General features: G+C 34.6%; 1 protein-coding gene across 1 annotated transcript; it reads left to right on the forward strand.

Moving 5' to 3' along the window:
- Window positions 1-682: 682 nt before the first annotated feature.
- On the forward strand, window positions 683-13,386 carry LOC130803529 (lipid phosphate phosphatase gamma). Its single transcript, XM_057667684.1, has 2 exons — window positions 683-1,633; window positions 12,962-13,386. Exon 1 carries the CDS (start codon window positions 956-958, stop codon window positions 1,628-1,630), a length of 675 nt encoding a protein of 224 aa, XP_057523667.1. The 5' UTR covers window positions 683-955; the 3' UTR covers window positions 1,631-1,633; window positions 12,962-13,386.
- The last annotated feature ends 2,670 nt before the right edge of the window (window positions 13,387-16,056 follow it).

Consider the following 16,056-nt stretch of genomic DNA (forward strand, 5'->3'; position numbering starts at 1 on the left):
AGTGTTTATTGAGGTTGAAATGAAAGGAGCGTGGATTAAGAAGAATTTGCAATCACGCGCACGTTTTTGGAGGTCAAAAGGCAAAGTCAACGCCGGAATTTAGACAAAAGCCACCGGAATTTGAATTAAGGTGTCTAATTTAAAAAAAAGTCTCTTAAAAGGTTTGTTTTACAAAAAAAATTATAAAAGGTGTTTCTTTACAAAAAACGGGTTTTAAAAGGTGTTTGTTTGCAAATTTCTCTATAAATTTAGTTTCAATGAATGATCAAAACCTAAGTGTCACAACTCACAAAGGAATATCATTTATACAAAAGAACACATGCGTGGCAAGTTAGTCCAAATATAATAAATGAAGATTATTTACTTTAAATTAGTTTGATAAGATATAAGTTTTTTGTGTTTTATGGAGAACTTAAATAATTTAACTACGGAGCAAAGTTGAAAAATGAAAAAGACAACAATCTCAATTCTAAAAAAATTATTTCACTTACTAGACAATTTTATTTTTTATTTTAAGTTCATCTACAAACTATTTAAATTAATTATACTTATTAAAATGTCATATCACCATATTTTAACAATTATTATTTCATTTTTATTACATTATATATTTATTATTAGACATCTTTAAAAATTATATTTATATACTTTCGTGCATCATAGGGGTTTTTATACTGCTTACCTACTAATAAGAACAAACTACTCCGTGGTACATGCTTCCCACCTTTTTGCCTCGTCCTTCACATTACTACTTCTTTCTCGTTCTTAAAAAGTTCCATCGGAAAATTGAAGTTTCAGATCCAATCTTCAATTAAAATCCCTTTTTTCCACACCTTCCCATAAGTTGATTCATTCAATCATTCAATTCATCTTCAATTCCTCAATTAATCTCCACCATTTCTGCATCTCATCAATTAAACCCCCCATTAAAGATCTTCAATTGAAGAACTTAACAATGGAATACAACCCAATTCCAGTTCCATCATTAAAAGCCATAACATTAACCCACGTTCGATACCCGAGAGGCGATAAAATCGGCCATTTCTTAGCTTGGATTTCATTAATACCAGTTTTCATTAGCCTTGGAGGTTTTGTATCTCACTTCTTCTTCCGCCGTGAATTACAAGCCATGTTCTTTGCTCTTGGCCTTCTTATTTCTCAAATCATTAGCGAAACCATCAAATCTTGTGTACGCCAATCTCGACCAGAAACGTGCGCATTGCTTGAAGTTTGTGAATCCCATGGCTGGCCTTCCAGCCATTCTCAATACATGTTTTTTTTCGCCATGTATTTTACACTAACAAGTTATCTTCATCAAAAATCGACGGGAAAATACATCGTGGAAATTATATCTTGGTTTTTGGCTGTTCTGACTATGTTTTCTAGAGTTTATTTGGGGTACCATTCAGTTGCACAAGTGTTTGCTGGTGCTATATTGGGGACTTTTCTTGGTGGAGTTTGGTTCTGGGTTGTTAATCATGTGTTGATTCAATATTTTCCAATGATTGAAGAAAGTGCTTTTGGAAGGATGTTTTATATCAAGGATACTACTCATATTTGTAATGTGTTGAAGTTTGAGTATGATAATGCAAGAGCTGCCAGGAAAAAGGTTTCTGATAAAACTAATTGATTGGTGAGTTGGTTTTTCTTTGAATTGAGCTATGTAAATTTTAATACTTTTATGTTTGTTTGTATGAGATGAGATGAGATGAGATGAAATGATGAATGTTTTTTTGGTGTTATCATATTTATGTGCTTGTTAGAGATTAATTCAAATGCAATTAGTTAATTGGGTATTCTTTTGTTGGACTTCTGTGATCCGTTTGTTTATACTGTTATGAGATGAGATGATCAATGTTTCTTGTTGTTATAATAAGTTTAATTAGATGTTTATGGACTAGTGTAACATTATTCGTCAACTAATTCGCTTTTCGTATTCACACTTTGCACAAGATGACATAAAAATAGCCTGAAATCGATCATGTTTTATTAGAAATATAATGAACTACAAATACAAATTACAAACAAACCAATTTGTATCCTTTTGATGCCTGATGGCAATGGAACTTCTTGCTTCTATGATCACCGAATATAGTACTCCTTCAAGACAAATTTGTAACAATGTGTGTCATTCGGATACTTGATACTTATTGTAGGTGTATGAGAACTTTTCTTTTGTGATATTTCACCCGTATTTGGGATGATTGTGAATTCACAAAGAGATACTAACAACAAAACACCTATCCCTTAGACCTTAGTACTTAGAGAAAGGAATGAAACAACAATGTGATGTGTAGATTATGCACTTGGCAAAAGTATAAAAAGTTTTTAACTTTCTTTACACACTTCATGCAAAGAAGAGAAGAGAAAAAAATTCAGTAGATGGTATGCAAATTCCTTAGTCACTTTCTCTACATCCCAACCATCTAATGTGTAGAGATTGTATGAATAATACCATTTAATCATTGGAAAACTGATTTACAATCAGTTACAAATCAATTTAATCAGTTTCCAATACTTCCGTGCGCCAGAAAGCTTTATTATGGGGCTTTATTGTTTAAGAGCTAAAGGTTTCTCTCCTTTTCCTCTCCTTACCAAGCATGTTATCTCTCCAAATTTACATACCCTTTTTATATGATGCTTCCTACTCTTCCTTCACCCTTTATTTCTTATTCTTTTTTTCTTCTTCTTCTTCTTCTTTCCCCTCCCTAAAACCCTCATTTTCCCTTCTCTTTATTTAATTTGAACTTGAACCTCATACTTATTCATTCCTTTTTGAGTGCTCTTTATTTCTTTTGTTCATGGGATTTTTTCAATATAATTGGTCTTTCCAAAGTATATTTCCAGAAAAATTAAACTAATGTTTCTGGATCCATCTATGATTTTTAGTTAAAAAAAAGTGATTTTCAAAGATAAAAACCAGATACCACGCAATCTAGGCCAAACCTTTCTAGTACGGTTTGATCTAGTCTAGAAAACTTCCTAATCTAAATTTCCGATTTGCTTTGATTTTAGTGTAAAAACAGTCTAAAACCGTGCTCTATTTGTTAGTGATAGCAAAGTGAGTATGTTCGCCTTAGGTTGTGTAGAACATATGGTTAATGAGCTCCAAAATGATGTGTCCAATCACTCTAATGATTCAACTTTAAAATTCAGAATTTAAACCCTTGCATTATGTCTAGGCTACAATTCACAGTTTTGTGCCTCATTGATATAAAGATAGCAAAAAAAGTTTACAATGAGATTAGTTCACTTTTTGTACATTGAGTGGTTTATTTTCTGTTGCTTAGGACATTTATTTAGGCTTATTAAATGGAATGGATTACTTTAAAGTTTTTATATGACCAGCTTATTGTTATGGATTGAGCTAGTCATGGATTATTGAAGACATAATCTACTACTAAGCAAAAACGATATTTAAATGTTAAAGTTTAGCGTAGATGAGTGTAGTGTATATGTGTGTCGTAGATTGATTGTAACCTAAGAATGCTAATAATGAGATAATAGTTAAACAATTCGAGAAGTTTGAGGTCTCCCTAAATGAGTCATGTGACTCATCCTATTTCTATTGCAACTAATTGAATGCCTTCTATTCCCCTTTTTATTCTATTTATACTATTGCTCTCTACATACTATTCCTCCAATCAACTAATTCTAAGTATTATTTTATTATTTAGTTCTTATATATATATAAATATTACTTCTAATAGCCATTCATGATATTTTTTATCTGCAGTTTTAGATATCTATGTTTCTTGCATTATGACTTGCCTCAATTTTTGCCCCTGCCTAATATTCTGCATGAATCTCTCTGGATTAGATTAGGTTTCTCATAAGTCACTATGAGTTCTATATCCTTTGGGTGTAGTTTTAGCTTTGCTTTTCTTTGCAGCAAACAATTTTGACCTAGTATAACTTTTCAAAATTTTATTAGTCATCAGCGATATTGCTTAGCTTGAAACCTAAGGTTACGCACAAGCTAAGAGATTACACATGCTTGATTATGTTTGGAGATGTAAGAAAGGATGATGATAGACTAAGAAAAAAAGCGCGCAAATCGCAAATGTTTTAAAAAGGAATGTCGTGGGTTGATAAGAAATGAATATATTTGTGTTTTTTTTGTTTAAGAATGTGGAGGGATGTGTGGGTTTAGATAGGTAAAGGTCAGGATAAGTTTTGGGACATAAAGTTAGGAGCTATGTTACTTGGACTCGGGTATGAGTATTGGATACGGGTGTGGATCCTGGGATTCGATATGGATATTTTGAAATTCTAGGATACGCGGACATTGTCCTAATATTAGATACAGGTACAAATATACGACAAGATAATTTAAAAAATCTCAAATAGCATAAATATACTTAAAATTGTATAAAATGTAAATAATCAAGAAAAAGTACTAATAATACTCCTTTATTTGAATAATAAAAAGTAAAGTAAAACAATAAGAAAAAGTAAAAAGTAAGAAAAAAAGTAGTGATGGCCACGGAGCGGGTTACCCGGAACCGAACCGGTCCCGAACCGCTTGAAAACTGTCCCGGAACCGGAATCGTTCGCGACAGGTTCTGAACCGACCTGAACCGCGGAACTGTGAAACCGCCGGAAAAAGTTGCAAGAACCGTGAAACCTTCGGAAAAACCGCCAGAACCGGACCAAAGAACCGCGGGCCTGTTCACCCGAACCACCGGTTCCAAGGAATCGCCCGGGAACCAGACTGGAATTGCTCACCCGGCCCAACGGTTCCTTGGAATCGGAACCGTGCAGTTCACCCGGCCCAGCGGTTCTTTGGAACCGGTCAAAAAATAGCCGTTGGCATTTTCTATATATACTCTACACTTTCAATCTTTTCATTCACAATTCATCTCTTCTCCTACTCTCTCTACTTATTCTCTACTTAATTACGCAATTATTCTCTTAATTACATAATTAGTCTTTTTCTTATTTCTTAATTACATAATTAGCCTTCTAATTATTTATTTATTTCTTAATTACATTATTAATTCAATATTATCATGTGTTCTTTTTTGAAAAAAGCCTCTAAAAAAGTTATTAAAGTGGCAAAATCATTCGGAGGTTCTAGCTCCAAAAGAAAGGCCACTTCAACTCCATTGGTATCAACATTGGATAGATCATAATTGGTTTATTCAAAAATGAATAATTGCTTTTGAGTTAATGCCCGAATGATATACATGTGATAACATAAAATATAGATTAATAGAGATATGTAAAGAATGGAATTTGTTTGATAAGATATTATGTTGTTCTACCGATAATGCAACCACCAACATTAAATGCATCGAACTTTTGTATAACGAACCTGCTTTTAGTTTTATCCTTGGTAGTAGATTATTACACGTACGTTGTTGTGCTCATATTGTTCATTTATCTTGCTAAGCAGGTATTAGACAATTAAGTGACTTATTAGATCCCATTAAAGAAGTAGCGAAGTGGCTTAGATTAGGACTAGTGATGGTCACGGTCCGGGTTGGGCCGGTTCCACCCTGTTCCGGTTCCATCTAAAACCTGATTCGAACGTTTCCGGTTTTGGGCGATTCCAAACGGTTCCTTGGCGGTTCATGAGGCGGTTTTGTCAGTTTCAACTCCCGAATCGGGCGGGTCGGGCCTTCGGTTCCATTCTTATTTTTCCTTTAAATATAATATAAAAATACTACAATAATGCGGACGGACTTTTGATGATTACTTGATTATTAGTGAAATTCATTGCTTGTCATCGTTATTAAAATATTTACTAAAAAGAAGGAAAAAAATTAATTAAATAGAAACGATAAAGATGATTAATAAAAAAAGAGGGAGAAAATGGACTTGAACCTAGTATCCCGAAGGAATACTACGCTGCCTACGTATCCCAAAGGAATCAAAGCCCACGTAGTTCTTTGTCATACCTTTTATTTGTAGTTGTTGAATGTTGATTGATCGTTGTCCGATATTCATGATCCTATTCGTCTTCGTCATCATCATCTTGTTGGTTAGATGCTTCTGCTGACTCTCCTCCTGATGATCATGCAAATGTATCCATCATCATCCATGGATCATCATCGTTCTTGAGTCCTTGTGTTCGGACCTCCGCTTGATCCCAATCTGTCTTGCAAACACATATTTGAATAGTATGTGGAGCAAGATTAGATCTCTTTTCATCTAGAGCTTTTCTACCTGCACTAAAAGCAGACTCCGACGCAATAGTAGAAGCAAGAATTGCAAGGATATCCTTTGCAATTCTCGATAATATGGGGAGTTTTATTGATTTTTCTTTCTACCATTCTAAAATATTATAACTACCTTTTTCAAATTCAAAGTGATGTTTAAGATAATTTTCTCGTTCTGGATATGAAGCAGAGGGTGAGGAAGAATATGATCATACAAAACTATCATCTTGGCTTATTATGTTAGCTATTATGGGATTATAATAAGTGGGACGTGTCGAGATGCTAGCACGCCTAGACGTATTGTGACTTGGGTTATATACACTAGAATAGTGATCATAAAGTTCTACTAAAAGCTGTTTACAATTTCCAACATAATTATGTACATCACTAGGCGAGCGATTTAATGATCGGTAGTAAAATCCAATTAATTTGGTAAGGTTTTCCGTCTTAAAACATTGGTCTAAAATTATCGCAATTTCATAAATAAAAGGAAAATTAGTAAAATACATCTTCCTCTTGTCCATCATATCTGCAAGAATCGGCTTTAAAAATATATTAGTATCATTATGCGAATGTTTAAGAAGATGATAAACAATAGTAATAATTTACTTATTACTAAGTGGACGTTGATTCGTAAACATATGAAAAAATCTTAGTTGCGTGGACATACGCTTCTAATATTTTTTGTACGCCTAGAACTAGTTCCCATGTTTTATCACTTATACGGCTATCCGTACACTCAATATACAGTTGTGTTATAACTTGACGATAAGCAATAGCCTTTTTTAATAAAATCATGGGTTGAGCGTAACGTGTATGAGTATGTAATGAACAATATACTTTTTTTAGTTGATAATGGTCAAATAATTGTTTATATTTTCTCTTTACCTGTCCTAATCTAAGCCACTTCACTATGTCTCTAATGGGATTTAATAAATCACTCAATTGTCTAATACCTACTTGGCAAGATAAGTTAACAATATGAGCACAACAACGTACGTGTAATAATCTACCACCAAGGATAAAACTAAAAGCAGGTTCGTTATACAAAAGTTCGATGCATTTAATGTCGGCGGTTGCATTATCGGTAGAACAACAAAATATCTTATCTAACAAGTTCTATTTTTTACATATCTCTATTAATCTATATTTTATGTTATCACCCCGTATGTCTTTCGGGCATTAACTCAAAAGTAATTATTCTTTTTTGAGTAAACCAATTATGATCTATCCAATGTGCTGTTATACACATAAGGTTTTAAGTATGTGGGAGCAGACCAAATATCAGTTGTTATACTAGCCCTACCAATAAACGATTTAAACATTTCTGCTAATTCATAGCGCTTTAATTCATATAATTTTATTGTGCGTCGTTTAAGAGTGTTCCTAAGGATTACTCTATATAGTGGTTGCAAAGTAGAGAGAGTAAGAGAAGAGACGAATTGTGAATGAAAAGATTGAAAGTGTGAAGCATTTATAGAAAAATCCCAATGGCTAGTTTAACGGCTATTTTTTGACCGGTTCCAAAGAACCGCTGGGCCTGGTGAACCGCACGGTTTCGGTTTCGGTTCCAAGTAACCGTTGGGCCGGGTGAACCGTTTCGGTTCGATTCCCGGTTCTGGGTGAACCGGCCCGCGGTTCTTTGGTCCGGTGTTGGTCGTTTTTTCCGGCGGTTTCACGGTTCCGCGGTTCGGAACCTGTCGCGAATGGTTTCGGGTAACCCACTCAGTGGCAATCACTAATTAGGATAGGTAAAGAGAAGATATAAGCAATTATGTGACCATTATCAACTAAAAAAGTATATTGGTCATTAGATACTTCTACATGTTGGGGCTCAACACATGATTTAAAAAAGGCTATTGCTTATCGTCCAATTATAACACAACTGTATATTAAGTGTATGGATAGCCGTATAAGTGATGAAACATGGGAACTAGCTATAGGCATACAAAAAATATTAGAAGCGTATGTCCACACAATTAAGATTTTTTCATATGTTTACGAACCAAACGTCCACTTATAATAAGTGAATTATTACTATTGTTTATCATCTTCTTAAACATTTGCATAATGATACTAATATATTTTTAAAGCCGATTCTTGCAGATATGATGGACAAGAGAAAAATGTATTTTACCGATTTTCCTTTTATTTATGGAATTGCGACAATTTAAGACCAATTTTTTAAGACGGAAGACCTTACTAAATTAATTGGATTTTACTACCAATCATTAGATTGCTCGCTTAGTGATGTACATAATTATGTTGGAAATTGTAAACAGCTTTTAGCAAAACTTTATGATCACTATTCTAGTGTATATTACCCAAGTCGCGATATGTCTAGGCGTGCTAGCGTCTCGGCACGTCCCACTTATTATAATCCCATAATAGCTAACATAATAAGCCAAGATGATAGTTTTGTAGGATCATATTCTTCCTCACCCTCCGCTTCATATCTAGAACTAGATAATTATCTTAAACATCACTTTGAAATTGAACAAGGTAGTTATAATATTTTAGAATGGTGGAAAGAAAAATCAATAAAAATTCCTCATATTATAGAGAATTGCAAAGGATATCCTTGCAATTCCTGCTTCTACTATTGCGTCGGAGTCTGCTTTTAGTGTAGGTAGTAGAAATCTAGATGAAAAGAGATCTCGTCTTGCTCCATATACTATGCAAATATGTGTTTGCAAGAAAGATTGGGATCAAGCGGAGGTCCGAACACAAGGACTCAAGAACAATGATGATCAAGACGATAATGATCCATGGACGATGATGGATACATCTGCATCATCGTCAGGAGGAGAGTCAGTAGAAGCATCTAACTAACAAAATGATGAGTGATGACGAAGACGAATAGGATCATGAATATCGGACAATGATCAATCAACATTCAACAACTACAAATAAAAGGTATGACAAAGAACTACGTGGGCTTTGAAAAATAAAAGCCTCAAAGAGGTTCAACAATGAAAAACAAATGAAAAATATAATGCAAAAGGTGAACACAAGTGTTTATGAGGTATATTGAATACCTCCCCCTCAAATATAGTTTATTATAATGAATTCAACAATTACAAGTATAATAAACCTCCCTTATCTTGAGAACAATCTCTCAAGACCGCAAATACTAAAGCAAAGTAAGAACACTCTCAAGTTTCTAACAATGCAATAGCCCTCTCAACAATATGTGTGTTTTTGTGGTGAATGTTACTATGAGTGATGAATCCTATTTATAGGCAAGACATTCATCACTCTTAGTATTCCCTCATAAATCACCATAAACTCACATATAACATCCCAATTAACAATCTAATTAACCATGACAATAAACATTACAATAAACAATACAGTAATGCACCACATTATTGCATAGTCACTACAAATTCTGACAAAAACAAAATCCAATGTAGTCTGCTGGACTTCCACTCGACCGAGCCACTACCTCGCTCGGTCGAGCGAGCTTCCAGTGAAGCTACTGACTTGTTCTGGACACCTTGCTCGACCGAGCCAACACCGCTCGACCGGTCGAGCAAGTCTTTACTCGATCGAGCGATTGGTCGAGTCACTCACAGTCTGCTTCTTTATTTGTTGCTTTGATCAAGCAACTCTTATCAATCGTTCCAAACCTAAAATCACCCATATTCGACACATCTTTATCGACCCTCTCTAAAGTACAAGACAAAGCATGTTCGATTATATGTTTAAAGTTAACATCATCATTAAGATTATTGGCACTTGCTTTAACAGGTTTTGATTCCTTCGGGATACATAGGCAGCTTTGTATTCCTTCGGGATATTAGGTTCAAGCCCATTTTCTCACTCTTTTTTTTATTAATCATCTTTATAGTTTCTAATTAATTAATTTTTTTTCCTTCTTTTTAGTAAATATTTTAATAACGATGATAAGCAATAAATTTTGCTAATAATCAAGTAATCATCAAAGGTACGTTCGGATTATTATAGTATTTTTATATTATATTTAAAGGAAAAATAAGAATGGAATCGATGGTCTGACCCGCCCGACCCGAGAGTTGGAACCGCCCGAAACCGAAAACGTTCGAATCAGGTTTCATATGGAACCGGAACCAGGTGGAACCGGAACCGGAACCGGAACCGGGTGGAACTGGAACCGGATGGAACCGGAACGGAACCGGCCCAACCCAGATCATGGCCGTCACTAGAAAAAAGTAAGAAAAAGTAAAAAATAAGCAAAGACAAGTAAAACATCTAAGTAAAAGCGTGACTTCATGTAAAAATATGACTTTCCTCTTCCCCACACGGCTGTACAACCTTTACTAACCCTTTATCTTCCTTATTCATCTGTCTTTCTTATGATAGACACTTCATCTTCATCAAAAATCTCTACAGACTCTACTCCTTCCTTTCTTCTTCTTTTTCTTTCTCTTTATTTGTTCTTTGTAATTGTGCAAGCTTCAACATTTGACATACTTCAATGGCTTTCTTCATTGGTTCAAGCCCTTTCTTCTTTATTTCTTAAACATATGAAATAGAAAGAAAAGGCGAAGAAAAAATAAAACTTCAATGGCGATTGTTAGACAACGTGAAGTGTGTCGTACTCATATGCAATCCGGCGTACAAGACACGTATCCGGCACCGACATCCATACCGGCCGTACTGGACACTGGTGAGTTGGCGAAAATGGAGGGTCCGAGTAACATAGGTTAGGAGAATGTAGAAAGTAGAGAAAATGATATGTTGCGGAATATAATTAATCCTTGTTAGATAAGAAAACACCACAACAATCTGCAATGAACAAGTAATTTGGATAATAGGTTCACAAAGGGGTAATTTAGGTGATTACTATGTTAGTGAAGACTTGGGGAATAAGTTACTATTAAGAGGTGGTTTTATCATAAATAATGGAAATTAGGGAGTCATTACACATCTAGAAATTTGTAAACACTTTGTGGGTGGGTTTTATACTCATTTGGGAGATCTCAAGCTTCTCGAATTGCTCAATCTTTTCTTATTTTACATTTAGGGTTGTAATCATTCTTTTACCATCAATTTTATAATATAATTTCAGTTTGTCCTTTTAATATTTAATTTCCAAATTTACTGTTTCTTTGAATGCTTCAGTTTATAATAAATATGGTATCAGAGCAGTTTGATTCCGGTGACCAGAGGTGCGCGAGTGGTCATGATGATGCCGGAAAACTCGAATCTTTTGATGGCAATCAAAAGGTAAAGCATTTGGATGCATATTTAGAGGGATTAGAACCTGAAATTTGACCATTAGAAAAACTCAAACTGACAACAATAAGAAACATTATCTCTTCATTTAGATTTACTTCTATGAATGAAATCAATGAAAAATGGAGAAAAGGGAGTTGTGAATGTTATGATGAACAAGTGGGTGAAATGGTATTTGCTGGCCACAAGTGTAAAGAAACTGGATGTTCATTTTTCATCCTTAATGTAGGTTGGGAGGATAAATTTAGTTGTATTCGTATACTATAAAGAGGTAGAAAATGAAGTGGGTGAAGAGGATGTAAATGTTAAAGATGTGGGAGATAAGGTTAGAGATCAGAAAAAATGTGAGTATCAACTAACAAATCTCGACGAGAAAATGAAGTACAAATAAAGAACGAGAAAAAGAAGTAGAGAGGAAGAGACTCAAGACTGTTGGAAATGGGAATCCCGATGGTGGAGCACAAGTGAGAAATAAGTGGTGGTTTTCGGAGAAGAGGGCGACAATGGAGGCGAAATAAACACTTAGTCGGGTGGAGGGCTTGGTTGGAGGCGCCGGAACAAAGAATGTTTTTCCTATAACTCACTGAAGCCAACTAATTTCAGAATATTTTTTCTCCACTATTTCCTTGTTTACGGTGGAAGCCAAGCTAATTTTCATCCTCCTTAAGGGCAAGGTGGAACTTCATGCGATCAGTAATACAATGAACAAGTAATTCAGATAAAAGGCTTACGAAGGGGTAATTTTGGTAATTACTATATTAGTGGAGACTTGGTAAATAAGTTAGTATTAAGAGGTGGTTTTATTATAAATAAGGGAAATTGGGGAATCATAAAATATCTAGAAATTTGTAGACACTTTGTGGGTGGGTTTTATACTCATTTGAGAGATCTGGTTAGTAGGTGCAGTGTTAATAGGGGAGAACTGGGAAGGGGTGAGGTGTGGGGAAAAAGGAATTGAGAAAGGAAAATGAAGTTGTTGGAAGGATCATCTTAAAGGTATTAAGAGGAAAAGGGAAAAAACCAGTTGGGGGCGCTCTTCTGGTTAAGAGCAAAGAGTACGGGAGTTGTATAAGGGAAAGAATCAGTCCGGGGCACTCTTATGATTTGTGACTGAATCCTTTTAGAGTTTTGAGCATCATGTTTTCCCCAGGGTTAGAGAAATCCATTGTTAACAGCATGGATTTTTTCATTTAATGTTGTAAATCTACTAAACATGGATATTAAGATTATGTGTAGTAATACTATCGGGTATTGACTATGTAGTTTCATTATTTCTCAATGCATTCTTTACACGAGTACATTTTCTAGAAAAGGATAGTTATATAAAGCTTGAATCAGGTAAGATAAATTCGGAGATAATTTTGCTAAACATGGACAAATATGGCTGCCTTACTTTTTGTCAGTTGAAACTCGAAAGCGAGTTGAGCTTTCTCTGTTGTGATCGCTTGGTATATCTTCTGTGATGTGTGGCAATTACATTTCTGATATCAAAGTAAAGATTAGTGATAATTTTCCCTTGTTATGTTTAAGTCATTTCTTGGAGACCATTAATATTTATTTTGTGTTTTGTATTTCAGATGGATTGCTTGATTAAATCACAGTTGGTAAACTTCAATTTCGGTTTCATTTCATAGCAGAGAGGGATTCATCAGGCTTTGATTTGACTATTTAGAAAGTTTGAAACTGGTTCCTGATTGAAGGGATCTTAATCGATCACCAAAGCGTACAAGTATATTAACTTAGTGTAATATACTCCATTACAGAGACCTTTAGAAGTCATAATGGCATACTTTTTTGATGAATGGAATACATAAAGGCGATTAATATAATTACCAAAATGTTATATTTATGAAGCCTCCTTGTATATTATAATTGTTTGAGCTAGAAGTCTGCTCATATTAGTGGCTAAGATTCAAACACGAGATGTTTCTTTGTATTGACTTTTAAAATTGTTCATGTCTAATACTGGACACAACTAAGGAGCACCAAGCAAGTTAAAGGATTAAGAGTGTTTAGTGTTGCTATATGACCTTCGTTGTAGTAAGATCACTCATAATGACCGAGTTTGTATTCAAGTAACACGCAATAATGGGCCTAAAATTTGAATTTAGAGACCATCTTTAACGCTCAAATCTAAGATACACCGGATGTGTATCTAAGAAACCCAATCTTAAGTCCATAATGACCTTTTGCTTGGAGGAACTTGCTAGGATTTGTTTATCAGGTGAAGTCTTAATAAATGTCTTTCAATGCAAGAGTACATGTAAGAAAAGTAAATGCTATTCTCCTATTGATTGAGAGTAGATAGCACTAAATGAAGTAATATAAGACTTTTAACGTTAGATGCCATAATATTGAGTAATGCCTGTATATTTATACCAAATGATGGACTTGAGCGATGGAAATCCTAGTTTAATAAGGAATGTTCTCGTTGATTTTTGTGTATATCTTTAGCTTTCTCTCTATTGCTCCTACATCTTTTCGTTCGCTTATTAGTAAAGCTCATTGTGCTTGACTTGGAAACTTCCTATTAGGTGAGAAGTGAGACATTTAATGCAAAGTTTACATTTTATCCATTTTGTGAAAATTTCTCTTTCTTATCAAATAAAGCAAGCCTTTGTCTTTTCATGCAAATTGACATAACACTGCAGTGGCACTGCCACGTTGTTGTCATGCATTTAATGCGATGTCCTTTAGGAAATTTAGAAGAATTAGGACACTCATCCTAAGATCCTAATTCAGACACATACAATTTCCCCTTAGATTTTTGAAGAAATTCTTCAGTTTAATTGAAAATGATCTTCTCAATGCTCTTCTTTAGGAGCCCCTCTCTTGAAGTAAGCACAATCTTGTGAGCCTTGTCTGCGGCTTAATCCCTTGGACCAGCTTTGTCTGCAAGAAACCCGATTGGAAAGTACTTATATGAGATTTTTAATTGAGTAATTGATGGAACTATATTAATTGTTCTAGTAAGCTTTTTCACTTGTCCAATAAAAGAACTTAACCTTTGAAACACTTTTAAGAATTTTATATATTCCATTCAAATTTTATTTTTGATGAAGAAAGATTATTTTCAAGTTATTAAATAGTTGAAAAGAGAGAATTCATATGACAATTTGAAAAAAATAAGATCATTTAACAACTTTATTCAAAAAATAAGCTTCGTGAAAACTTTATTCCCAAAATAAGCGTCCGTACATCCAAACCTAGGCTTGGAGTAAGACGTTGTTAGTAACAGCGAAAACCAAAAAAAAAAAGTAGAAACGCATTAGTCGCTGTTAGTAATAGCGACTTAAACTCAATTTATTTTTTTTTTGACTTTCTTGTACCAATTAAACTAGCCGTTGTTAATTTGAAAAATAGTCGTTACGAACTTAAAAATAGCCGTTGTAATTATGTTCTATAAATAACTCCATCATTTTCCTACTTCATTGTATCCAATCTACATCATTCTTGTTCTAGTGAATCAATTTTTAAAGGTAACATAAGGTATTATGTTAGTCTTATTCTCAATTTATAAATGTTAATGTTATTTTTTAATGTTTACTTACGTTACTATACAGATTGGAGCGATTTTGATCCTGGGCGTGATTTTGTTGCTTGTCCTTTCTACTTGGTTGAAGGATTAGGATGCACATACTTTAGATGGATTTATCCGGAGGGTACCAAATGGCAGAGACAACTAATAATACGGCTTGAAAAAGAAAAACAAGAGCTTAAAGATGAGGTTTTTAATCTCAAGAGACAAATAGATGATATGGCACATAGGAAAGAAGAGACTGAAAGGATTATGAGAAAGTTTAAGAAGCAATCTTAATTAGCGTCGGTGGTTTAACTTAACGAATGAACTATGTAATTTGATATGTATTCTTTGAACATGAATGAAATTCTGTTGAATTTTGGAGAGCATTTTCCATATTTGAATATGATTGTCTTTTTATTTTTGATTTAATTCGCACCGCATTCTTGGCGGAATGATTCATCGCCGAAAAGTCTGAGTATTTAACATCATTTGATTCATAATAAACGTGTAATAATACGATTAAAATATATACATCTACATATATATTACAAATTATACACAAAAGTCCAATTGTTACAAATACTGAATATGTACAAATGTTCAATATATACAAAATGTCACTAATGTTCAATATATACAAACAGTATTCTAATACTAATCCTCCTCCTGTACCCTGTCTAACTGTGACGGTTTACGACGCCTCCTACGATAGTAAGAGGCCGTCGCATGACGCTCGAGTAGGGGAGGTGATTTTTACTATGATGATGTGGCACCCTGTGAGGACCCGACACTGTAGTCGGGGCCCGTTAAGTCAACCTCCTAAAGATGAACGTCGGCATGATGAGGAGATGACCCGTACTCGTACATAGTGGTGCCGGGCACAGTCACTTCTGGAATGAAGTGCTGAAACTGCGTCCCTAGGAGTATGCCTTGGGCAATCTCCCGTACAGGCTCCTCTTGGGTGGAGCTGATGACAGATGCAATAACCTGTGCCTGCATTAAGACTTAAGTATTAATGAAATGTATAACGTGTAAGTTCTATGGATAATAATCAATGTTGAAGAATACTTACAAATTGTGTCATCGTTGGTGTTGCGGGAGCGTACTGGGCTGCCGCGATGATACCTCGTGGTGTCATCCATCGACGAG

Source organism: Amaranthus tricolor, chromosome 2, assembly GCF_026212465.1.
Source record: "Amaranthus tricolor cultivar Red isolate AtriRed21 chromosome 2, ASM2621246v1, whole genome shotgun sequence".
Classification (NCBI taxonomy): domain Eukaryota; kingdom Viridiplantae; phylum Streptophyta; class Magnoliopsida; order Caryophyllales; family Amaranthaceae; genus Amaranthus; species Amaranthus tricolor.

Coding starts and splice junctions, on each gene's coding strand:
- LOC130803529 (XM_057667684.1), top strand. CDS start 956: ATGGAATACAACCCAATTCCAGTTCCATCATTAAAAGCCATAACATTA.